This window comes from Sebastes fasciatus, chromosome 17, assembly GCF_043250625.1.
Source record: "Sebastes fasciatus isolate fSebFas1 chromosome 17, fSebFas1.pri, whole genome shotgun sequence".
NCBI lineage: Eukaryota > Metazoa > Chordata > Actinopteri > Perciformes > Sebastidae > Sebastes > Sebastes fasciatus.
This window is the reverse complement of record NC_133811.1, coordinates 6,746,268-6,772,537: the sequence shown is the minus strand read 5'-3', so window position 1 is coordinate 6,772,537 and position 26,270 is coordinate 6,746,268. Positions and strand designations below refer to the sequence as shown.

Below are 26,270 nucleotides of genomic sequence, written 5' to 3'. Positions count from 1 at the left end.
ATATGTATGGCTCAATAAGGAAGCTGGTTAATTATTAATAATTGAGTTATGGAGAAGAGGTCGGATTAAATGAGTTTATACTTCTTCTCACTCCTTTTCGAATATGTAAATCAAGGCATCAAGTGTTTGACAATTTATTTTTCTTATGCTTTTCATTGTATGTAAATACTGCTTCTTTCCGACTGTCCACTTGTCAGTTTGATCATTCTCTTTTTCTTTATTTTATTTTTGTATTCTACATGTTCGAAATAAATTCTGAAATTATATTAAATTAAAACAGCTATGACCGAGGAATAAACCTTTGCTACAGCGGACATTCAAAGTTGTCATAGTAGGAAATCAATAAGTTTAAGGATGTCTCCACTCTTTTCAAGAGTTGCAGTAAGTAATGAATGTGCGACAGTGAGCCAGCGTGCACAATATCAGGACCCCGAAACTGATATCATTCATTTAATTTAATTTAGTCCTGTGCTTTCCTTACAGTGACAGATAAAATGTCGTCTCTGAAAAAGGTTTTTTTTTTTACCCATCATATAACGGAAAAGTAAACAAAACATGGAAGAAATCAGCAAAGTGACATTTATCTTCTTTGTTTTTATGATGACATGATAGTGACTTATAGATATATTGATTTGGTCCAACTCTACTGTTTAACAACAAACTACACACACACTCTGAAATATCACCCTCATAGTTTAGTGTCCACACAGCGTCTCTGTCCAGGTGACGTGACATGATTTCACAAAGTGCTGTCCCACTCCTCCAACAAATTGAAATTGAAATTTATTTCCAACAATTTGGGATGAAAGAAAACAAGCACCAACACCAAAAAGAAGAAAATAAAACAGTGTTGGCATGAAAAGATAATCCTCTACTTGAGTGAATGTACATAATTGATATGTGTGAAACATATGATAATACAACACTCACAGGGGCCATTTTTCTGCATTGAGTGCTTTTACTTTTAATATCTTAAGTACATTTTGCTAATGTTTTACTTGAATACATACAGATATTCATATACTTGAATGATAACAGATGGAAGTTCTATCAGAACACAGAGTTTTATAAAATCCCAGTGTTCTGATCCATTTCACATTATCCTCCACAGTGAGCAGACAGAGAACAGAGTATCTGTACTAGACTGTCCTACGTTCAGCGTTTGATCACAAGAGAAAAACACGGTGTGCTTTGTGTGCGGCAGAATCTGTGAGTTTAATCAATATGAGCAGGTAGTCTGTCCTGCTTTACACAGAAACAAGATGAAAACTTGTCATTATATATGAACAAATTACATCACATATAACTTGTAACGATGTAAGGCACATTTAAATTTAAAAGAGCATGAGTTTTATAAAAGTTACTTCTTTTTTAAAGCTGTAGTGAGTAGAAATGGAGCAAATATTTTTATACATGACTAATAGCCTACAATCTAGCGTTAAATATTACAATTACAAAGACAGTTCTGACTTTCTACAACACGTGGTGTTGCCTGCTGAGGCTTTAATCATATTTGCTCCATCTCTACCCACTGCTGCTTTAAGTAACTGATAAGATGATCATTTAATAATCAGTAGAGGGCAGCAATGCGCCACTGCAGCGAAGAAGGAGAAGGAGAAGGAGAAGAAAAGTGGCCTTCAAGAATTTAATTATTAGTATCATTATTATTATTTTATTTAAGTTATTATTATTATTATTATTATTATTAACAATAATAATAATAATAATAATAATAATAATAATTATTATTATTTATTTTTCCTAACAATCTACTGCTCCACACTCACTACAGTCCAGTAGGTGGTGGTGATGCACCTATAAGCTGGTTTGTCAACCACCAATAAACACCAAAGAAGAAGAAGAAGAAGAAGAAGAAGAAGAAGAAGAAGAAGAAGAAGAAGAAGAAGAAAGTGGCCTTCACGCAATTAGTTTCCCACTAACAGAGTGAATCAAGGAGTGACAGCTCAGTTAGGATACTATAGCTAGAAACCTGACGTGTTTAGACGACATTTTTTACAAACTAATTATTGTGAAGCTGGAGAGTGTGCTGGAGACTATTGATTGACGCTGATTTGTGAAAAGACGGATTGAGAAACAACCAGTGGCCAAACTAATTAGCTGGCTCAGCTAATCAGCTAATCAGCTGGCACCAACAAGACGCCATGAGGAGACGAAGACGACATTAAAATATCGCTCGACTTTCGGACTTCTGCTGTCAGATTACAGACTTAGTCGAAGTAAAGTAAATCAGCCTTGAGGCTACAAAGCGCTGAGAGGGAAAAAAGGCATGAAGAACGACAGGCTTCCTGATCAGAGGAAGATTCAATCATGGAAGTCTTCATTAAAGTGAACAGAACAGCTGAAGATGCTGAGGTGCTGCTCATCAGAGACATGGAGGAATGGGACAAATACCAGTGAGCTCTAAAGAACAATGAAACAAGGTCATGATTAAATGAATGCATTTCTTACAACCATGCTAAGTTATAGATAATGGAGATAATGATGAACCACAATCCACAAGGATGACAGAATATGATAAACTTGGTTTGATTGTTTTTAATATAGCCTACTGACCAGTGGCGGCCGGCCAATAGAGGGCGCTAGGGCGCCTCCCCCCCCCCCCCTGAGCCAGACAGCCACACACAAAAAAAAACTCTGTCTGTCTGACTCACCTCTGCCTTTCTGACTCTGCCTGTTTGCTTGTAATCCCCTGCGGTTGGATTCTCAATATTGCGGCTATTGTGACATCAGCAGCAAATTAACACGACTCCTATATGGAGGCTTTATGGTAAAATAAAGCAGATATCTGAAAGTACAAACAGGGACGCAGGAGAGAAACTACACCTCAAACCACAGAGATTCAGTTAGAAGCTACAAAAGTAGTGAGAGCTGAACAACCAGAGACTTTTAAAAACGTCTCCCTGGTCTCCAGCACAGAGTTGAGTCTCACAACACACGCTTGTTTGAGGGGGAGAAGGGGAGGTTGTCACGGGTTGGCTCAGGCCGGCAAGACGTCACCGTCTTTCCAGAGAGCTCTCAACCCCTCAGAGTCCAGACCAGCTCAGGTCACCCTCACCTGCTCCAACTGCATTTACAATCACTGAGAGATCAGTGAGGAGAACACAGAGACACTGAATAACCAGAATCAACCCCAAACATATACTTCACCGTAAGCCTAATATTCTCAAAGATAAGATCAGACCCAACCCGAACCCCAACCCCAAACCCAGGATAAAGAGGTTCGGTGAATGTGGTGTAGAAGGTGAGGAGGTGTATCAGTGTGTCAGAGGAGACGCTGTAGAAGGACAGAGTGCCAGCAGGACAGTCTACATACACTGCTACTCTACTGGAGGAGGAGGAGGAGGAGAAGGAGGTGGTGATGGGTGTTTTTCTGTTATTGTGCCAGACAGAGTAATGATGACCATCAGAGCAACACAGACTCCAGGACTGATCATTCCTTCCAAACACAGCGTCTTCTCCGTTTCCTCTCCTGCTGATTCCTCTGTAACTCACTGATATAGAAACCTCTCTTCCACACTCGACCTCCCAGTAACAGCGACCAGTCAGACCAGTTGTACACAGCAGCTGATAACTACTGTCAAATCTGTCTGGATGATCAGGATACGACTGAAACCCCGCCACAAGTGTCACCTTCCTGTTGTTGTCAGACAGTTTGAGGTTTCTGTTCACTGTGTTTGTGTCGAGTGTGAGTTCACAGGAATCTGATGGAGAGAACAAGACACAATACAGCTGCAGTTATTAATCTATCGTCTATGATGATGACATCACAGATTTGAATGAGTGATGTCACAGTTTGAAGATGGTTGACGCTTTGTTTTCACGAATCAAATTAAAAACACACTTACACTTCCTCAGACCGGGTGTCAACCATCGGACTCCAGCAGGCTCCAACCTGAAAGGAGGAGGGGGGTCAGAGCAGCACTTCCTCTCTCAGCATGGAAACATTGACATCACATCGCTGTCATACGCACAGCTTTGTTATCCTCTACAAATGTACTTACATGTTCACATGGAGCACTTCTTATAAACAAGGCTAAAGTGAGCACGGCAAAAATAAATATGCATTCTGGGTTTGTCACACCACAGAAAAATGTGTTACTAACCACCCAGCCAAATTTGAATGATTAAAAAAATTGCCAAATATATAAAATTAGCTTTCAAAATCATGGGAAAATTAGCAGGCCAGTAACGGCCCCCGTTGCGCAGTCTGCCCGGGAGATTCAACTCGGTGGGTTAGGGACGGCTGCTCGGTGTCGGAGGATCCCCTCGCGGGACCTCTCCCCGGCGCTGGCTGGCCCCCCCGCCGCATTTCATCCGAGGCGTTCGCCGCCGCAGCCGTGGACAAAGTGCTTGCTTTTGTGGTCCTAGTAGTCTCAAAGACATTCGTGGCCCTGGTACTCCATACAGGGCCACATGACACTTTGTCATTTTCTTTTTTTTTTTAAAGACTATTAATTTTTTACAAGTTTATAGAAAAAGAATAAATATACATAGGACATGGGATGGATTACAATCATAAAAATGCAATACAAAACAGTAATGAAAGTGCCTATAGCAGGGCTTGAACCCACCATCCTGTTAACATGAGTCACATGCTCTACTGACTGAGCTAGCCAACAAAACCTCTAAAGAAATTTGGGATTTCTTTTTTCGATTTGAAAATCAGGTTTGTGAAGACGGGTGGAGTTATGTTAAGGATGGCTCCAGTGCGTCATCGAGCCATGATTTCAGCCCCGCCTAAAAAATCCTGAACACAAAACTAGCGATAGACAGCTTAACAGTTTAACTCCACAATCCAGTACTACAATGTTCACAGCCTTTTCATGTTTTCAGTAATTATTTTCAAACATTTATAATGTGTTTAGAAACAAATCTCTGAATTTCATTTACACGGTCTTTAAATTGTTTCTGAGATCTGCTCCGGAAACTAAAGTGTGACACGCGAACGGACGGACGGACGGACAGACACGCGGAGCGCTATATACCCCCGACTACATTGTCACGGGGGTATAATCAGATGACTACAGCTCAGTATGTTCACTTATTAATGATATATTATTATCAATGTTACATTGACAATCAACAGAAATTTCGGACTCAATTTCCTCTACGGGTCAGTCCGTGAATCAAATGTTTAAATTTGCGTCAATTGATTTCTTTGTCCACTTGAGTTTCAGTGAAAACGAGCTGTAAACACAACATCTGACATATTTTCAGCCTGTAAAGTAGTTGTGTCCAACATGATATGAACCAGCTGCTTCCACATCCATTTACAGTGTACCTGAACAAGTAGTGTACTGTGTACCTGAACAGGTAGTGTACAGTGTACCTTAACAGGTAGTGCACGGTGTACCTGAACAGGTGGTGTGCGGTGTACCTAAACAGGCCCTTTACGGTGTATCTGAGCAGGTGGTGTACGGTTTACCTGAACAGGTAGTGTACGGTTTACCTAAACAGGTAGTGTACGGTGTACCTGAACAGGTAGTGTACGGTGTACCTTAACAGGTAGTGCACGGTTTACCTGAACAGGTGGTGTGCGGTGTACCTAAACAGGCCCTTTACGGTGTATCTGAGCAGGTGGTGTACGGTTTACCTGAACAGGTAGTGTACGGTGTACCTTAACAGGTAGTGCACGGTTTACCTGAACAGGTAGTGTACGGTGTACCTGAACAGGTAGTGCACGGTTTACCTGAGCAGGTGGTGTACGGTGTACTGTACTACTATACTGCAGCAGGCCTCTTCATACCTGAGAGTGTCCAGTCTCCAGTGTGGATCCTCCAATCCAGAAGACAGCAGCTTCCCTCCAGAGTCTCCTGGATGGTTGTAGCTCAGGTCCAGCTCTCTCAGATGGGAGGGGTTGGAGCTCAGAGCTGAGGCCAGAAAAGAACAGCCTTCCTCTGTGATCAGACAGCCTGACAGCCTGCAAACACACATAACACACATCACATATTTCTCTTGTCACAACCAAACACCCACTGATGTCCATCAACATTCTGACAACATTACTGGTAGCTCTCTGATTACTCTCGGATATTTCAATTCACAATAGAGAGAGAAAAAAACCAACATAAAATGTGCTCATGGGAAGACATTGAAACTAAATAAATTCAACTGGTTTGAAACCATATTATCAGAGACAGATGCAGGTTACGAGTTTATCCATTAATGTAAATCAGGATTAATGGGACATGTTGATGAATCCTGACCTGAGAGTTTCCAGAGTACAGTGTGGACTCTTCAGTCCAGCAGACAACCACTTCACTCCTGAATCCTGCAGGTTGTTGTTACTCAGGTCCAGCTCTCTCAGACTAGAGGACTGGGAGCTGAGAACTGAGGACAGAGCCTCACAGCTTCTCTCTGAGAGGTTACAGCCACTCAGCCTGAAGAGACATCACATATTTCTCTTGTCACAACCAAACACCCACTCATGTCCATCAACATTCTGACAACATTACTGGTAGCTCTGATTCCTCTCGGATATTTCAATTCACAATAGAGAGAGAAAAAAACAACATAAAATGTGCTCATGGGAAGACATTGAAACTAAATAAATTCAACTGGTTTGAAACCATATTATCAGAGACAGATGCAGGTTACGAGTTTATCCATTAATGTAAATCAGGATTAATGGGACATGTTGATGAATCCTGACCTGAGAGTTTCCAGAGTACAGTGTGGACTCTCCATTCCAGCAGACAACCACTTCACTCCTGAATCCTGCAGGTTGTTGTTACTCAGGTCCAGCTCTCTCAGACTAGAGGACCGGGAGCTGAGAACTGAGGACAGAGCCTCACAGCTTCTCTCTGAGAGGTTACAGCCACTCAGTCTGAAGAGACAGTAATGAAGAAAAAACAAGTAAAAAAAAAAGAGTATTTAAGTTCTGATATATGAATCCAACTATCTCTGTTCTTACAGAGCTTTATTGGAGGCTTTGACCACTGGCAGCAGCCTCAGAAGAGCCTCCTCTGAAGCACAGTATTTCTTCAGGTCAAACACGTCCAGATCTTCTCCTGATGACAGTAAGATGAAGACCAGAGCTGACCACTGAGCAGGAGACAGGTTACCTATGGAGAGATGCCCTGATCTCAGGTACTTTTGGATGCCATTCACCAGAGAACGATCATTCAGTTCATTCAGACAGTGGAACAGATTGATGCTTTTCTCTGCAGAGAGATCCTCATCCAGCTTCTTCCTGATGTGCTGGACTGTTTCCTGATTGGTCTGTGAGCTACTGCCTGTCTGTGTCAGCAGACCTCGTAGGAGAGTCTGATTGGTCTGCAGCGAAAGGCCCAGGAGGAAGCGGAGGAACAAGTCCAGCTGTCCATTTGGACTCTGCAAGGCCTTGTCCACAGCACTCTGGTAGAAGTGTGTCTCAGACTTCTGGGAGGTTGTTACTTCTTCTGCCATCAGATTGACTCCAGAGTTGATGAAAGTCAGATGGACATGAAGAGCAGCCAGAAACTCCTGAACAGTCAGATGGACGAAGCAGAACACCTTGTCCTGATACAGTCCTCTCTCCTCTTTAAAGATCTGTGTGAACACTCCTGAGTACACTGAGGCTGCTCTGATATCGATGCCACACTCTGTCAGGTCGGATTCATAGAAGATCAGGTTGCCTTTCTGCAGCTGATCAAAAGCCAGTTTTCCCAGATACTCAATCATCTTCCTGCTCTCTGGACTCCAGTGTGGATCTGTCTCAGCTCCTCCATCATACTTGATGTTCTTCACTTTGGACTGAACCACCAGGAAGTGGATGTACAGCTCAGTCAGGGTCTTGGGCAGCTCTCCTCCCTCTATGGTCTTCAACACCTCCTCCAGAACTGTAGACGTGATCCAGCAGAAGACCGGGATGTGACACATGATGTGGAGGGTTCGTGATGTCTTGATGTGGGAGATGATTGTGCTGGTCTGCTCCTCGTCTCTGGATCTCTTTCTGAAGTACTCCTCCTTCTGTGGGTCGGTGAACCCTCTCACCTCTGTCACCATGTCAACACACTCAGGAGGGATCTGATTGGCTGCTGCAGGTCGTGTGGTTATCCAGATGTGAGCAGAGGGAAGCAGGTTCCCCCTGATGAGGTTTGTCAGCAGCACATCCACTGAGTTGGACTCTGTAACATCAGTCAGGATCTCATTGTTGTGGAAGTCCAGAGGAAGTCGACACTCATCCAGACCGTCAAAGATGAACACAACCTGGAACTCTTCAAACCTGCAGATTCCTGCTTCTTTGGTTTCAGTAAAGAAGTAATGAACAAGCTCCACCAAGCTGTACTTTTTCTCTTTCAGCACATTCAGCTCTCTGAAAGTGAACGGAAATGTGAACTGTATGTCCTGGTTGGCTTTGTCTTCAGCCCAGTCCAGAGTGAACTTCTGTGTTAAGACTGTTTTCCCGATGCCAGCCACTCCCGTCGTCATCACTGTTCTGATTGGTTCATCTCTTCCAGGTGAGGCTTTAAAGATGTCTTCTTGTCTGATTGTTGTCTCTGGTCTGTGTGGTTTCCTGGATGCTGTTTCAATCTGTCTGACCTCATGTTCATCATTGACCTCTGCAGGCCATCCCTCTGTGATGTGGAGCTCTGTGTAGACCTGATTGAAAAGGGTTGGGTTTCCTGCTTTAGCGATCCCCTCAAACACACACTGGAACTTCTTCTTCAGGTTCGATTTGAGTTCACGCTGACAAACTGCAGCAAAAGTTCCTGAATGAACACAAGATCAATAAGTCAAAGAACATATTTCAACATTTCCTCAAAGAATGAGTAAATTAATATACATCAGACCGGCACATACGGGAGCTTCGCAAAAACTCAAGGCCACGCCCCCTTTTGGGGGAAAGAAAAACAAAGATCTCATAGACTTCAATGCAATTTAACGAATGTCTGGATTGTAATTTTGACAAATTCATATGCATTCACCTCTTGTTATACAAACATTTATTTAATACACATGTCTAATAATTGTTTTGCAACCTCCCCTGTGACATCATGACTTATCACATTCACTACTTTCTCCCCCTTTAATCACAGGACTACCCCCCTCATGACGCACTGACAGTTTGGGAGTCCTGTTGAGAGTTTCCCTCAGAGGAAACGTATTGTTGTCTGGGCCTACGTACATTATTTTTCAACTTGTTTTTTCTCAGGCTATTATAATTAAAATTGTGGAGCTCAGAAGAAATTTTGGTCAGAATGGAGACACCGGGTGAAATACTGACGGTCCTGAGGGAGTTATAAGCGGAGTGAAAAGCCTGTTGATGCGCAGAAGGAACTGTATAGAATAATTTATCAAAACGACACGTTTGATGAGCACATAAGCACGGGGGGTTCTGCGTAATGTTGGCTTGACCGCGCACAGCATCACTCTCTATAGAGACTACAGTGGTGCGCTGTGCTGGCTCTCTTTATACTTATCTCATGCGCACAAATTAATTAATGAGTGGAACATGATAAACGTCTATGTAAGTATAATATTATTATTTTAATTGTTGTGAAAACCAGGACAATTTGTTAGTGACTGTTGAAAACCGGGACATTTGAGTGTTTAACGGATATGTGTCGGGACTCGGGACACGTCAGCTTGAAACCTGGACTGTCCCGGACAAACCGGGACATCTGGTCATTGTATGCCTATAGTTAACTATCCTTCAGTAAAGTCAGTCTAAAAGAGAGTCGTACAATAGTGGCATAGCGTTTCAGAGATGGAGAGAAATGGTTGCTAATAGTTTAGCCTTCTGCTAACCGCAGCCAATGGCTCACGGCTGCGTTTAGCAGAAGGCTAAATATTAGCAACATTTACTCTCCATCTCTGAAACGTTTCGATATTGTAGCTCACTAGAGCCTCGAATCACAGTTTGTCATCTCAACTGTATGTGATATCTGGATTCTGGCACCCAACAACACAGCAAGATGACATTTTAGATGTGTAACTTTAACCCACTGCTAGTGTTAGCCTCCAGCTAACACTGTGACGTAATCATGACGTCGACACACAAAGGGTCTATATTTTGGTCCATCTCTTGAGACAATAGTAAACGTCCCATTCATCCAACATGTTAAATCTTTAGAGAAATCCTCTTACTGCTCTGCAGACAGTCAGCCAGCTTCTCCTGCTTCATTCTCCTCAGGAAGTGCAGTGTGATCTTCACAAATTCATCTCTGCTCCTCCTCTTCTCTTCATCCTCACCGTCCAACACGTCCTCATCCTCCCTCTCACTCTCTAAGCATTCTGGGTAATCTGAACTTAAAACCTTCTGGATCTTCTTCAGCTCGTTCTTCACAAAAGTGACGATGTTCTCCTCCAGCAGCTGGAACAGAATATTATATGAATGACACGATCAAACTAAAATCATGGAACCAAACATCAGATCCATGTTGGACAGAATGACATCCCACTGGTCTAAAAAGTGCAGCATGGAGATGACTGTGAACAGAATAGACGTAAAAGTAGTTGTTGTACATGTACAGACCATAAATATGGAGTCCAGGTGTGTTTGATGCTGCTGGGCAGACTGAAAACTGGGAACCTCCGAACTCTCCTGGTCCACTCTGTGGAGGAATCATGAAGAATTAGCTCACATTATGTCTGTCCACACAGAGACAAACACCAGGGACAGGTCCATGAAGTGATATTTGGATGTCCACAGTGAATCAGATGACTCCCTGTAGTGGTAAATGTTTACTAGTCCTGCTGATCCCACTGAGAATCAACAGCTCAGTCTGCAGCCGTTTGTAGCTTTCAGCTCACTGTTTTCTTGAAAAAGAGATCTCACAACTGAGAGTCTAATAAAATAATTTTGTTTTCATTATCAGTTTGAAATCCTCACCGTTGTTCAACAGAGTGCCGTCCATCTTTGAAGGCTATAGGACGATCCATAGACCAGTCACTCTTCATGGACACACAGCTGGGTTCAGGTTCAGGTTTTTCCAGCTTCCTCCTGATAGAAACAAGATAAATTCAGCACTGCACTCACAACACACTGAGACAAAACCTGTCAGTGATTTAATACACCTACTGTACACAGTATATTTGTCTTCAGGTAGTTTTTTGGTTACATTTTGTATGAATTCAATGTTAAATTGAATGTTTCAATGAATATTTTAAAGCTGTATTCAGTGCAGTGAGCAGCAGAGGCAGGAAATGATGCTGTGGAGTTATACTGAGTGTCCATTAGAGCTGGGACCATGCATCTATTTCCTGATTCAATACTATCACGATACTTGGGTGCCGATTCAATATGTATTGCGATTTTTTAGTATTCGGTTTTATGATTTATTGTGATTTTTGTTAACTTTTTTAACACTAGACCATGGAAAAATGTTGAATCGTACACTTCTAGGGACTTTTAGTTTGGAAAATATCTAAATTAAATCAGTAAAACTGTTTGATTTTCAGCATGTATGTAGTCAGAGATGTCCTGAAGTCAAATATATCAGTCATTGTCAGCAATCATTTATTAAATTTTATATCCAGCAACCCAAAAATCAAAGAATAAAGACATGTCCCTCACAAATTAGTGGTATTTTCCTTTTAATTTATAAGGGACATGTAATGTTTTATACTTCTGGTGAATATAATCCAATCAATCTTATTTCCATATATGTATTTTATATACAGTTCCCTTTGTTAACACCTTATTTTGAAAACAGGACATAGTCCCACGTGTCTACTTCCTCTAACTTCTACAAGGTCGTCTCTAGCTCTCCCGTCAGCTCCGTTCTCTTTAAACATCCATGGTCAGCTCCATTGGGGCCGTTTGAATGCAGAGAACATAAATGTCAGTATATGGGTGCTCTACAGTTGTAGCGTCCCCATTTGACCACGGAGATGAGAGTGACGGCTGGCTTGACTGAACGTTACCGCGATACGATACTAACCCAAAGTGTTTCCATACTTGACTGGATGTGTAGTGTTTACCACGCTGGATTTAACATGGGAGGGTGCAGGTCATATCCACACTGACCCTCCAACGTTTTATATTATCTCATTTAGCCTCGCTGCGGTTTGTTTTGGTTGACAGATACGGAACGGATATGACGTCACGTTTCTCAGACTACAACAATAAAAGCGGTAACTTTCTTCTACCTCCACATAGACTCAAATTAATCAAATATATCGATTCTGGAATTAAAAAGTAATTTTCAAATCGTACAAAAAATTGCGATACATCGGTAAATCTATTTTTTTCCCACCCCTAGTGTCCATCTTTATATTTCACTTCCCTAAAGTCTCATTATCATTTTTCATTATCAGTTAGAAATCCTCACCGTTGTTCATCAGAGTGCCGTCCATCTTTGAAGGCTATAGGACGATCCATAGACCAGTCACTCTTCATGGACACACAGCTGGGTTCAGGTTCAGGTTTTTCTAGCTTCCTCCTGATAGAAACAAGATAAATTCAGCACTGCACTCACAACACACTGAGACAAAACCTGTCAGTGATTTAATACACCTACTGTACACAGTATATTTGTCTTCAGGTAGTTTTTTGATTACATTTTGTATGAATTCAATGTTAAAGGGACTATTTGTAACTTTCAGAAATGCTTCTTAACAGCGACACCTGTGGCCGTGAAATCAATGAAAGTCAGCGTCGGGCTCGCGCTTGCTCGCTCTCAATATACCTGAACGAGCATCACTCAAAACAGTGAGGCGACACACGTCAGCTAAAACCACAATATCACTCTATATTTCAGCTGCTTGGCAGTAATGTTAGCTGACCAGACGAAGGTCTCTCCATGAACATGATTTAGATCTGATCCTAGTGTTGGCTTTTCCTGCCTAAGTGCAGGCTGAAGCAGCGGCGCTCTGCAGTGTGTCACCCTGCTCTCTCCGCCCGCAGCCGGAGAGCAGAGGAGACACCGGCACCAGGTCGGTAACGAAAGGGTAACGTTACTAGCTAAGGAGCTCCGCCACTTCACAAGACACGGGAAACCTCTGTTGGTCTGGAGGAGCTGCAGCATTTTTTTTCTGCACAAACGTCCCCTGTACATTCACTAGATATTCTCAGAGCTAAACTAACTCTTCTGCAGTGAGGAGTGAGCGCGCGTTCACGTCTAGAGGTGGAGCGAGCTGAGAACGCGTGCGCTGTCTGAGCGAAGGCAGGCAGGCAGAGTTGGAGAGGCAGCGGCCACACGCGAACGCGCATATGTGAGCGCGCATGTGTGACGACCTGCTACATTTATGCGCGTACAAAGTTACAAATAGTCCCTTTAAATTGAATGTTTCAATGAATATTTTAAAACTGTATTCAGTGCAGTGAGCAGCAGAGGCAGGAAATGATGCTACTTCCTCTAACTTCTACAAGTCCGACGCTAGCTCTCCCGTCAGCTCCGTTCTCTTTATACATCCATGGTCAGCTCCATCGGGGACGTTTGAATGCAGAGAACATAAATGTCAGTATATTATTGCTCTACAGTTGTAGCGTCGGCCCATTTGACCACGGAGATGAGAGTGACGGCCGGCTCGACCGCACGTTACCGTGATACCATAACGTTTCCTGTCCGTGACAGAGTTAGCATGCAGCTTTAGCCGTGATGTCTAGCTCTGCTTTTCCTGCAATGTGTGAAATCCAAAGTGTTTCCATACTTACTGGATGTGTAGTGTTTACCACGCTGGATTTAACATGGGAGGGTGCAGGTCGAATCCACGCGGACCCTCCAAAGTTCCCTCTCCAACGTTTTATACTTTCTCGTTTCGCCTCGTTTGTTTTGGTTGACCGATACGGAACGGATATGACGTCACGTTTCTCAGACTACGACAATAAAAGCGGAAACTTCCTTCTACCTCCACATAGACTCAAATGAGGCAAATATATCGATTCTGCAATTAAAAAGTCATTTTCAAAATCGTACAAAAAATTGCGATACATCGGTGAATCTATTTTTTCCCACCCCTAGTGTCCATCTTTATATTTCACTTCCCTAAAGTCTCATTATAATTTTTCATTATCAGTTTGAAATCCTCACCATTGTTCAACAGAGTGCCGTCCATCTTTGAAGGCTATAGGACGATCCATAGACCAGTCACTCTTCATGGAAACACAGCTGGGTTCAGGTTCAGGTTCAGGTTTTTCCAGCTTCCTCCTGATAGAAACAAGATAAATTCAGCACTGCACTCACAACACACTGAGACAAAACTGTCGGTGATTTAATACACCTACTGTACACAGTATATTTGTCTTCAGGTAGTTTTTTGATTACATTTTGTATGAATTCAATGTTAAATTGAATGTTTCAATGAATATTTTAAAGCTGTATTCAGTGCAGTGAGCAGCAGAGGCAGGAAATGATGCTGTGGAGTTATACTGAGTGTCCATTAGAGCTGGGACGATACACCTATCTCCTGATTCAATACCATCACGATACTTGGGTGCCGATTCGATATGTATTGCGATTTTTAAGTATTTGATTTTATGATTTATTGTGATTTTTGTTAACTTTTTTAACACTAGACCATGGGAAAATGTTGAATCGTACACTTCTAGGGACTTTTACTTTGGAAAATATCTCAATTAAATCAGTAAAACTGTTTGATTTTCAGCATGTATGTAGTCAGAGATGTCCTGAAGTCAAATATATCAGTCATTGCCAGCAATCATTTATTACATTTTATATCCAGCAACCCAAAAATCAAAGAATAAAGACATGTCCCTCACAAATTAGTGGTATTTTCTTTTTCATTTACAAGGGACATGTAATGTTTTATACTTCTGGTGAATATAATCCAATCAATCTTATTTCCATATATGTATTTTGTATATACAGTTCCCTTTGTTAACACCTTATTTTGAAAACCGGACGTAGTCCCACGTGTCTACTTCCTCTAACTTCTACAAGTCCGTCTCTAGCTCTCCCGTCAGCTCCGTTCTCTTTATACATCCATGGTCAGCTCCATCGGGGCCGTTTGAATGCAGAGAACATAAATGTCGGTATATGGGTGCTCTACAGTTGTAGCGTCGGCCCATTTGACCACGGAGATGAGAGCGACGGCGGCTCGACCGCATGTTACCGAGATACAATAACGTTTCCTGTCCGTGACAGAGTTAGCATGCAGCTTTAGCCGTGATGTTTAGCTCTGCTTTTCCTGCAATGTGTGAAACCCAAAGTGTTTCCATACTTTAATGGATGTGTAGTGTTTACCACGTTGGATTTAACATGGGAGGGTGCAGGTTGTATCCACACTGACCCTCCAACGTTTTATACTTTCTCGTTTTGCCTCGTTTGTTTTGGTTGAAGGATACGGAACGGATATGACGTCACGTTACTCAGACTACAACAATAAAAGCAGTAACTTCCTTCTACCTCCACATAGACTCAAATTAATCAAATATATCAATTCTGGAATTAAAAAGTAATTTTCAAAATGGTACAACAAATCGCAATACATCGGTGAATCCATTTTTTGTCCCACCCCTAGTGTCCATCTTTATATTTAACTTCCCTTACGTCTGATATCATCATCATTTTGTTTTCATTATCAGTTTGAAATCCTCACCGTTGTTCATCAGAGTGGCGTCCATCTTTGAAGGTTATAGGATGATATATAAACCAGTGACTCCCCCAGAGCACACGGATGGGTTCAGGTTCAGGACTGTCTGGTTTCTGATGGATCCTGATATAAAGAATTCCATTGGATTGTTGGACTGTTCCCATGTTGTTGGCACTTTGAGCTGCACAGTCATACCTAAGAAATGACATTCACAATATGGATGTGCATTCCAAGCAAAAATACTATTCAAAAATCACTGTGAACAAGTCAATTATTATTCGAAAAATGCTGCATAACTTTTCTCTGCCGACATCACTTTTCACCTCTATTTGACGGACTTTGAAAAGCTCTTCAACATTTGAAATGTTCCTCTTTTTCCAAGTCTATTATATCAGTCAGAGCGGTAACACTTTTTAACTAGAATTGCACTCAGAGAGCGCAGACCTCCGCCAAGGTGCCTGACTACTACGTAATAAGGGACACAAAAATCAGTAGATACTCGGGAAGGAATGAGGAAGGAATGAGGGAGGAATGAGGAAGGAATGAGGGAGGAATGAGGAAGGAATAAGGAAGGAATGAGGAAGGAATGAGGGAGGAATGAGGGAGGAATGAGGAAGGAATGAGGGAGGAATGAGGAAGGAATGAGGAAGGAATGAGGAAGGAATGAGGGAGGAATGAGGAAGGAATGAGGGAGGAATGAGGAAGGAATGAGGGAGGAATGAGGGAGGAATGAGGAAGGAATGAGGAAGGAATGAGGAAGGAATAAGGAAGGAATGAGGGAGGAATGAGGAAGGAATAAGGAAGGAATAAGGAAGGAATGAGATAGGAATGAGGGAGGAATGAGGAAGGAATGAGGAAGGAATAAGGAAGGAATAAGGAAGGAATGAGGGAGGAATGAGGAAGGAATGAGGAAGGAATAAGGAAGGAATGAGATAGGAATGAGGAAGGAATGAGGAAGGAATGAGGGACTCCTCAGTAACCATTCTATATTATGTCTTAGGGCAGTTTCACATTAGGTATGATTGATCCGTACCGTGCCCGAGTACGATTGCCCCCCCCCCCTCCATGGTCAGCTTTCACATTATTTTAAGTTGTTCCGTACCCGAGTACACTTGCGACATCATCCACATGTATTTGTTTATGTTGAGATCAGCTGTATGTAGCGGAGCATCTTAAAACACTTCATTCAAACTAGACAGAAACAAAATAAAACTCACCAATACTGTCGTTGTTGGTCTTTCCAACAATCACCAACTCTGGTTTGGCCGAAATAAACTCTTATTTCACTGAGTTTGATGTGAAAATAGGCCGACTCAACACGTTGTCTCCCCCCACCCCATCTCTCTCTCTGTCCGCTGAGCAGCTGAGCAGCTGAGCAGCTCTCGTTCTTCGGAGACAGACCATAAAATCAGCTAAATAAAATAACAAACATCACTCAACCCCATCGCCTATTGTCTATATTTTAAGGAACCTCTCGCCGGCCTTCCTGCTGTATCATCTACGGCCGTGCAGTTCTGATGATGAGATCGGTACATGCTGCGCGCAGATACAGACATGAAACTGTTTTATGTATACAGATTTCGGAGGAGACCGGCGGCGTTGAAAAAAGTGTGCCCTTTCAAAACTACTCGCTAAATGCTAACGTTACTCGCGTTAAATAGCGGTCCACTTCCGTGTTTTGGTACGGTTGGCTTTCACAATTGATGCGAACCGTACCCGAGTACACATGATCCGTACTCCAGACCACCTTTCAAGTGGACTCGAGTACGGATCGACGAACCGTGCCCGAGTACGGTACAGAGCGTTCACACTAATCAAACGATCTGGACTTTGGGGACAAGTGTATTTGGATCCGGGCCCGGGTCCCTGATGTGAAAGCACCCTTACTTTACTTGGGGTTAAGTAATCAGAATTAATGAGTCGCTACTAGTTTACCTAACTGCTAGTGAAACACTAATTAATGAGTAACTCCCAATCAAATTTGATAAAATAAGTAATGATTAGTCAATGAGTAGTTAATGATTAGTTTACGATGTTAATTAAAAAAACAAGAGGATCTAACCGCTAGTGAACCACTAGTTAATGAGTAACTCTCAATCAAATTTTATAGAATAAGTAATGATTAGCCAATGATTGGTCAATGATTAGTTAATAGGGATGTTAATAATTAACCGTTAAACCATTAACCGACATTAAGCATTTTAACCAATTAACGCTACCGGTTAAAATGGTTAAAAGAAATTAATTAATTAAAAAGCTGAGAAAAACTTGTCACTTAAAAGAGAAAAGCTGGTCCACCTTAAGAGTCCACCTTAAGAGAGTCTGAGCCAGCGTTACAAATACAGGAAGTTGGCTCCCCCGTATAGCTCGCTTGAGCGGAGGGTTGCATTCGAATAGTCCTTTTTCTCTTAGGAAGGTTCCTAACGGAGTGAAATGACCCGGAAGTACCTCAGTAGCAGCCATGACAAGAGTTGTTCGAATTCACCAAATGCTAAGGAAAGGAGCTTCAATGCTTCCTTTATCATCTCCTTCAGCAGAGGACACACTGGACCATCCTTTACCAAAGGAAAAGAGAGAATAACATCCCACAATTCCTTGCGGCCGCAGCATTTAAAGCGACGCACCATTCGGCCGTTCATAATAACAAACGATATGCTTATCTTGCATATTATTTTCATACGCTCATACACTAATTGGGATTCATGTTTAATATGAGTGGACAGTGACAACCATTTCGTTTCACTTTATTTTTAATTAATTATTTATTTCGAACATGTAACAAATAGCTAAGTAATAAACAAAACAAGAATAACTAATAAAATGAACAGTAAACAATCAATTAACAAATAATCAACATAAATAAATATTACATGTCCCAAAAGAAGTTGGAAGAAGTATATGATCCTACACCTTCTCCATAACTCCAACAATTAACTCAATATTTATCATATATTCCTGTTTATTTCAATTCCAACCTTGGTAATGAAGTGATATTTTTCACCGGTTGTAGACGTTAGGTTAGATGATCTTTTTTTATATGTTGATGTAAAGTGCTCCAGCAGCAGGAGGACCTGTGGTATCTCTCTTTAACACACCGCGGGTGAAGCAGCCCGTCATTGAAATACCTATTTAAACCCCGGGCCACACAGCGCGCATCATGCTCGCGTGACGGCAACGTCGCGTGTTGTTTTTTATTTCGGCGTCCATGTTAACAGGTTAGAGTGGACACACTGCCCGCATGAGACGTGCGTCTATTTTATAGAATAGAAGGCTCGCCTATTTTTCACGCTTGCCGCTTACCTCTCGGCTGCGTCTCCCAGCAGCAACAGACAGTGAAGGTGATCTATTGACAGTATATGAGCAAGATTACTACAGTTTCCATGTCTAGACATCTGTAGAATATGTCACTGACCATCAATATTTTACACTTCCTATCTAGATTTCAAAATAAAAGTCCTCTAGCGTTTTTAGTGCACAGAATCATTCATTCATTAACACAATGCTTTTATTCTGAAATACTCTAAATAAAGCAGTTGTCTGCTTGCAGGTTTCCATCAAGTTAATATAGTACAGGCTTTTAATTATGTAAACACTGTAGTAGTCATAGCAGAAACCCTACATATGCTATACATATAATAGACTGGGTTAATAGGTTATAAGAACATCAGGTGATAGTTGGCAGTATTTTTCCGATGCGCTCTCTCTCTCTCTCTCTCTCAACAAACACCACGTAACTTTATTGTTCTTTCTTTTAGAGGTGTTATTTAATTTTTTTTAAAGATATTTAATAATGATTTTCGTTTTCTAAAGGTTAACAAATAACGAAACTGTTTATTTTGCTTTGTTTTATAATAATAAAAAAAAAAACACTTTACTTATATTTATCATTCTGAAATACTTCAGGTGTTTTTCTCCATCAAGGCGCAGTTCAGCAACAAGGTGGTGAAAAGCTCCAAGTTGCATGAGATGTCGGAACATCAGCATTTATAATGTAAATTGCTGTCCCGCCCCAGATGTAAATTAAGTCGTTTTCGATAAAAGCCGCAACCTGGAATGCTGTAGAACAGGAACCCGAAACCCCCTGGAAATGTTGTTTAAAACTGTGCCAGTCAAAGTGAAGAGGGATTGCTGTAGGCTCTCTCTTACTACTAATGTATTTATTTATTTTTTTGTATTAATATATAGCCCACAGAAATCCCTCTTCACTGTCAATGAAGAGGGATTTATATATATATATATATATATATATATATAGCCCATAGAAATCCCTCTTCACTGTCAGTGAAGAGGGATTTATATATATATATATATATATATAGCCCATAGAAATCCCTCTTCACTGTCAATGAAGAGGGATTTATATATATACATATATATACATATATATATATGTATATATATAGCCCATAGAAATCCCTCCTCACTGTCAGTGAAGAGGGATTTATATATATATAAATTCCTCTTCACTGACAGAAAAGAGGGATTTATATGGGCTATATATTAATATTTATGTATGAATTTATTTGCTTGTTTTTAATAATATTTACAAATTACCACACAGTTCTTACCCTTTTTTGTCTTAAATAAATATAAATCACATTTATTATGAAGTTAAATGGCCATTAAAAGGCAAACTCTATGTAGAAAGAAAGGGCTGTCAGCAACAGCAAAAACACAGCTGACAGGTAGCTCCGGGACGCTCCCGAGACGTGGGTAACTCGCGTCTAGTGTGAACACCCTAGGTGGGCATGACGCGGCCACGACGTGACGCTGCCGTCAGGCGAGCCTGAAGCGCGCTGTGTGGCCCCGGCGTAAGAACGCACAGGGGGTTGCGGCGCCTTTTGTAGTCCGTCTTCAGAACATTGTAGTTTCACCACAGCAGACTGACGTCACTAACATCCGCCACCGTCGCTACATAATTACGGAGTGCTAGTGAAAGAGCAGTCGGATGCACTCAAACATTAGTTTAAAAGTAAGACAAGTAAAACATAATACGAAGTGGTTACTGAGTTCCTCATTACTTAATCATTAACTTATGATTACTCACCCTTTTTGTCCCAACAAATCATGTTACCTTGTTAGCTGTTGCTGAATTCACATCTACATCAGCTCCCAGAGACTTTCTGTCTTCATCTGTAGAGAAAACAATGAGTCCAATCATTGATCAGCACATCATCATCATTCATCCTCTACTACTGATCATCACTGATGGAGTCATCACTCATGTCTCCTCTGGCTGTTAGAGGATTTGTCTCCCTCTGGTGGCACAACTGGAAACTGCATTATGTCACGTTTAACCAAAGCACTCGTTTCACCGTTTTCAGCTTTTCAAAATAATAACATCCATCCATTTATTTTATGTGATATATATATTTTTTTCTTTTTGATTAATTAATTTATTATTTTTTTTATTACTTGTACTTTGACCAGTTATACTTTATTTGTATTCACTTTGAATGTTATCTTTGATATATGTTGTTGCCCATGCTCAACCTACAGTGTTTTTTCTTACTGTTATGATAATTGACAGTGTCTTGTTGTTTGTATATTTTTGATAACGAATAAAGAAAAATTCCGAACAGTCTAAAAGTATGGTCTAAAAATAAATTCTGAATCAATATTTCCAATGATGCACAAAGCTTGATGAAAATTTATTTAAATGTCTTAAAAATATTCTAAAAGTAAAAAAAAAGCAAAATGTATAAAAATGAACATGATAGTGATGTTGTGATGAAAACTATAAAAAATAAACATGTTACAGATTAAAATCTTAACTAATATATATAATTTTGTGTGTCTGATTCTGTGTGTATGTTCATAATCTGATGGTTAAAACTCATAGAAGTTGATTTTTTATTTTTATTTAGGAGTCAAAAGTGACCGTTAACTACAGGACACACGAGCTTCATATTCAACTGCAGAATACGTGACACAGCCGTTTGTTCCAAACACTAACATGCACGCGCACTGGGCGTTCCAGCGCGCGTAGGCCACAGATATGTGTAATTTAGTGAAAAGGTCAAAATCCGTGTATAATTAAGTCTTTTCATATTCAACTGGGAATCATAAATCGGATAATCAAATTAAATAATCGTTATTTCGTTATTCGGTAATGAATCCAACCGAAAAAGAGTCGTATACAAACCTTTTCAGAAGGAGAGAAGAAGAAGAAGCTGCGACACGACCGAGCTCAAAGTGAAACTAAAGTTTGGACTCAAGGCCTATAGAAGGAGGCTAGGACATGGGTCTTGTCTACAGGGTTTAACGCATGCGCAGTGTAACTGAAGCCGCGGTGGTGCGCTGCGATTGGCTCAATTTCGGCGAGATCAGGCCAGATTTTACTGCGCATGTGTGGTACTCCCTAATAATATGACGCGTTGATGACGCGTGATTTAGCCTCCTTTCCATAGGCCTTGGCTGGACCTCGTGGTTCGGTATATCCTGCAATCTGACTTCAACATAAAAGCACCGTCCTGATGAACGTGACAGGCCATTTTCTCCATAGACATACATACAGTACAGATGTATGCGTATGTATGTCTATGATTTCATCAGCAGCAGAAAATAAAAGAAATGTCAAGTTTTCACTTTGTTTTAAAACTTCTTCTTCGACATTAGTTTGGATGATGGTGAAGTTCGTGTGTTGTGAGGTTTTTTCACAGAGAAAGAGGAAGTCTCTGGACTTGTTTATAAAGTGCGCAACCAGGAAATGCAGCTTCATCAGCGATGTGTCCCTTAAAGTCTTAAAAAAGACAGTTTTTATTTCACTCTAAATGTTGGCTGTCTTCATCTCATCAATCTAACTCTGATCTCATGTGTTTCTGACTCTTCACCTCTAAGCTGCAGTAATGTGTTTCTGTCACAATATAGCGCCAGAGTAAACATGACTGACTGAAGAGTTGGAGAGTTCAACACCACTACATAATCACAATACTACATAATCTGTCATGGAGGAAAAGTACAATACTTCAACTTTATTTTATCAAGTATACTTTAAGTAAATGTAAAGTTTATATTCCCCAGGTATACTTTATGCAGTAAGTATACTAATATCAATGTATTACTTTTTAGTTTATTAAAGTACTTTTAAGTGTACTTTAAGAGTAAGAACAGTAAACTTTGATTACACAACTAGTTTACACACAAGTTTTATTTTGTACTGCAACTATACTATAAGTGTACTGATATTTTACTAGTTTTACACTCGTAGTCCACTTTATAGTTTATGAAAGTACACTTTAAAGTATATTCTTAGTAAACCACTAGTTTAATAGTTTTTGTACTGTAACTATACTATATATTTGTAGCCCCCTTTTTAGGACTCGAGTCACACTTAAGTCACACACATATATCATTGCTATTATAATTATATTATTATTGTGAACAGATAATCCAAAAACTTAGAAAGTTGTTGATGTATTGAAGTAAATTCATATCAAAACATCATTTTACAAACTCACACACTTTAATAGGCTACGCTATCATAAAGTCAGCACAACTACAAGCATACCTAGTATAGTATACCTTTCTGTAAGCCTATAAGGTAGAATAATTAATTATACTTTTCTTAAGTACATCTCGATCAAAAGATTAAGTACAAGTAGGCTTATAAATCAAGTATACTTCGACTTTTCTGTAAACTTGTCAGTATGAGCCAAGTATACTTCAGTTTACTTTTGTTAAGTATATCTCTGATAAGTACATAAAAAGTAAACTGAAAGTATACACTCTTATTGTAAGTTTAAAAGAAGTTTACTAACAGCACACACTGGAATAAACTTTTTTTTGGTATGGTCACTCGGTCTTTACTGAGTGACCATACCAAAAAAATGTTTGTTGTCAAACAATTTGTCAAACAGCTGCTGATGCATGCATCAGCAGCTGTTTGGTCAAATCATGTGACCTTATTTGTGACTTGGATGAAACAAGTGGTGCAAACTAAGGTAACTAATTGCTTAGTGTTACATTGTCATAAGCCATTTATACCAATTCTTCTTTTTTTGACAAAAAGTGAATTAAATCGAACTTAGAACCGAATGACTGACATGAACAGGACAATAAAGTTACTGAGCAAAAGTCAGTAGCTGGCTGGGAGTTCCTGTTCGAGGGGTTATGCCAAAAAAGGATCTCGCGAGATTTTGTCTTCATGTATTCACGTTCTGCATCAGAGATACAGCTAAAGCAGTCCTATCAGTCTGGTGTACTCTGTTAATTATCAACACCACTGTCACTCCATTTGTTTTTGTATAGTTTCTATGTTATTCTTATTTTAGTTTTATATACCCATTATTATTTATTCTTTTACTTTATCTATTAATCTGTACTCTGTCTGTCTTTGTGCTGCTGCAACAACATATTTCCCCTCTGGTGATCAATACAGTTTCATCTGATCTTCTAGTATTTTATTTCTTAATAAAGAATAAAGAAAGGATAACACAGATGTGTTGTTTTAGGGTTGTAAACATCAGTAATACAAATAGAAACAGTGCCTGATATAAAGGAATGAGGATCCTGTGAACCTGTATTTAAATTAAAATATCAAAACACACCTTGTGTTGTTGTCAGATCTCACAGTAACAATGCATCATATTTTATAGGCTGATCTGTGACACCTTAAAAAGTAAATCTGTCCCCTTGAACAGTAAAGAAGGATTAGTATGGGGACCTGTTACAGAACATGGAAATACAAGTTTACTGTTGTTGAATTAACTTCTTGTCTGATCAAGTCCTCAAATACTAATCTGTACAACATGATTCACATAATGATAACCTGAATATATTCATACATTACCTTAATGTTCAGTCACATTGGAGCAGACCGGGAGACGAGAGAAGACTTCCTTCAGTGTGTTCTCCTCAACTACAGCTAGTCAGGGACAACCAGAGTTTAGACAGTAGGACTACAGGACAGAAAGCTACTGTTACTGCAGGTGGTGCAGGGCGAAGAGTGTTTTTGAGGTCGGTATTTGCCCTTACGTCTGTTCAGAGGTGTGTGTATTAAGTCACTGCGCGGGTAAGGGGGCGTTACTGTACAAAAAGGGAGGTGGCCGTAATTTCTGGTGAGGTTGCGGAAGTAGCAGTAAACTAGTTAGTCACATGACCATATTGTCTAACCGTAAACGACGCTTCTTTTGAAAAGTAATTCACCTTAATTTTACAAAATCCTGCTTTATTTTTAACAGATATTTAACTAACGTTGAATTGTCATTTTCTAAAGTGTCATAGCGGAGCTGTGGTACGGTGCTCCGTACACTTTATGTCACACGTGCAAACAGCGTCTGTGTTGACAGAGCTGCTGCTGCAGTAAGCAGTCAGTGAGCACCACTGATGTTAGAAATGACCATTTGAAAGCATTTATTCAACAAAGGGTGATATATTTAACAACGGGAGATAGCAGAATAATCATTTCATCCAGACTACAGCACTGTGAGAAGCATACATTAAGTTGAAATGTACATTGTCGCTGCTCTAGTCGTCTCCTCTCTCTAGCTGCAGTCGGGGCTGTGGGAGCACCCATGGGTGCACCTCACAAACTCACTCTAAATAAATCTCACAGGAACAAACGGAGGAGGTCTCTGGCTTGGTCGGGAATGAAAGAGGTGAAACTGAGGATCACACGATATACTGTAAATGTTATGCACGATCTGGAAGTATTTATTCAGCGATCGGCTGAAAAACTCTGAAAAACTCTGTTTACAATATATGTAAATGAACTGACTCCAATTTAACTCTGGGCATTTTGTTGTACCAGATGTTATTGCTCTACTGGCTGAATCTGAGGACAATTTACAAAATATGTTCAATTTGTTAAAGACCTGGTGTTACAGATGGAGGTTGTCAATAAATCAAAGTAAAACACAGATTGTTCATTTCAGGAAAAAATGGTATTCCAAGAAGTAAGAACAAATTGACTTTTGGGTCTGTAATAATGGAATATACACCTGAATACAAATATTTTACTATGACTTTTTATTGCATTTTTATGACATTATACTCTAACTTTTATTAAAACTATACGATGACATTTTAATTACATACTAAACTATTACTTTTTTTATTGCATTTTTATGACATACTATGACTTTTTTATTGTATTATTATAACATTATACTATGACTCTTATTGCATTTTTATGACATATAATGACTTTTTTATTAAAACTATACTATGACGTTACATGATATTTTAATTACATACTATACTAGGACATTTTTAGGACATACTATATTATGACTTTTTTATGACATATTATGTTTGACTTTTTATGACAAAAAAGTAAACTATTTTACTCAGATTTTATGCATATGGTGGTGTGTTCTTTATACCATGACAGTTTTGGCATCTTAAAAACAACAAGAATGCCTTTATGTTTTATGTGTCTCAGCTACAATCACAATAAATAGTTTCTATGCCTGTAAGCTTTTACCTTTGCTTCCAGAGTCCACAGTGAGCACAAAGGGTTACAGGTTAGGTTAGGCCCTACTGTTTGAAGCAGTCGGGATGATGTATGAAATGACTAGTACTCTTGTGGCATGGCTGCTTCAAGTTGTCCGACAACGCCACCTATAGGTTTGGAAGAGCTTCTCAAATACTTGACTCAATAGCTGGATCTTAATTTAGGATCACAAGGTAGAGCAGTGTGTTGTAACCCAAAAGACTGGAGCAGAATAATGGGAGGAACAATCATTTATTTTAAAGCCAGGCAATAAAAACAGTTAAAATTTATAAAAGGCATTAAAAACAAAATAAGTTAAAGTTCATCAAGACTC

The 26,270-nt window shown here is 40.1% G+C and overlaps 1 protein-coding gene across 13 annotated transcripts; it reads right to left on the bottom strand.

Annotated features, from left to right (window-relative positions):
* Positions 1-574: 574 nt before the first annotated feature.
* LOC141754991 (NACHT, LRR and PYD domains-containing protein 3-like) lies at positions 575-24,317 on the bottom strand. Of its 13 annotated transcripts, none has more exons than XM_074614509.1 (16): positions 24,293-24,317; positions 20,564-20,634; positions 15,508-15,682; positions 13,980-14,096; positions 12,279-12,389; positions 10,838-10,948; positions 10,481-10,559; positions 10,093-10,318; positions 6,935-8,714; positions 6,674-6,847; positions 6,228-6,401; positions 5,768-5,941; positions 3,867-3,913; positions 3,214-3,722; positions 1,839-3,162; positions 575-1,635 (listed from the first exon to the last, which is right to left on the bottom strand). In XM_074614509.1, the coding sequence occupies exons 2-15, from the start codon at positions 20,568-20,570 to the stop codon at positions 3,109-3,111; spliced, it is 3,738 nt and encodes a 1,245-aa protein (XP_074470610.1). In that variant the 5' UTR covers positions 20,571-20,634; positions 24,293-24,317; the 3' UTR covers positions 575-1,635; positions 1,839-3,108. The 13 variants fall into 13 exon arrangements, with proteins under 13 accessions (XP_074470610.1, XP_074470609.1, XP_074470608.1 ...); XM_074614508.1 differs by lacking the exon at positions 24,293-24,317 and adding an exon at positions 21,647-23,276 and having other exon boundaries at positions 1,836-3,162; XM_074614507.1 differs by lacking the exon at positions 24,293-24,317 and adding an exon at positions 21,647-23,276.
* Positions 24,318-26,270: the final 1,953 nt, after the last annotated feature.

Coding starts and splice junctions, on each gene's coding strand:
- LOC141754991 (XM_074614509.1), bottom strand. Junction 10,560..10,837: donor CGGCACTCTGTTGAACAACG/GTGAGGATTTCA, acceptor ATTCCTCCACAG/AGTGGACCAGGAGAGTTCGG. Junction 3,163..3,213: donor ATCCTGGGTTTGGGGTTGGG/GTTCGGGTTGGG, acceptor CTTACGGTGAAG/TATATGTTTGGGGTTGATTC.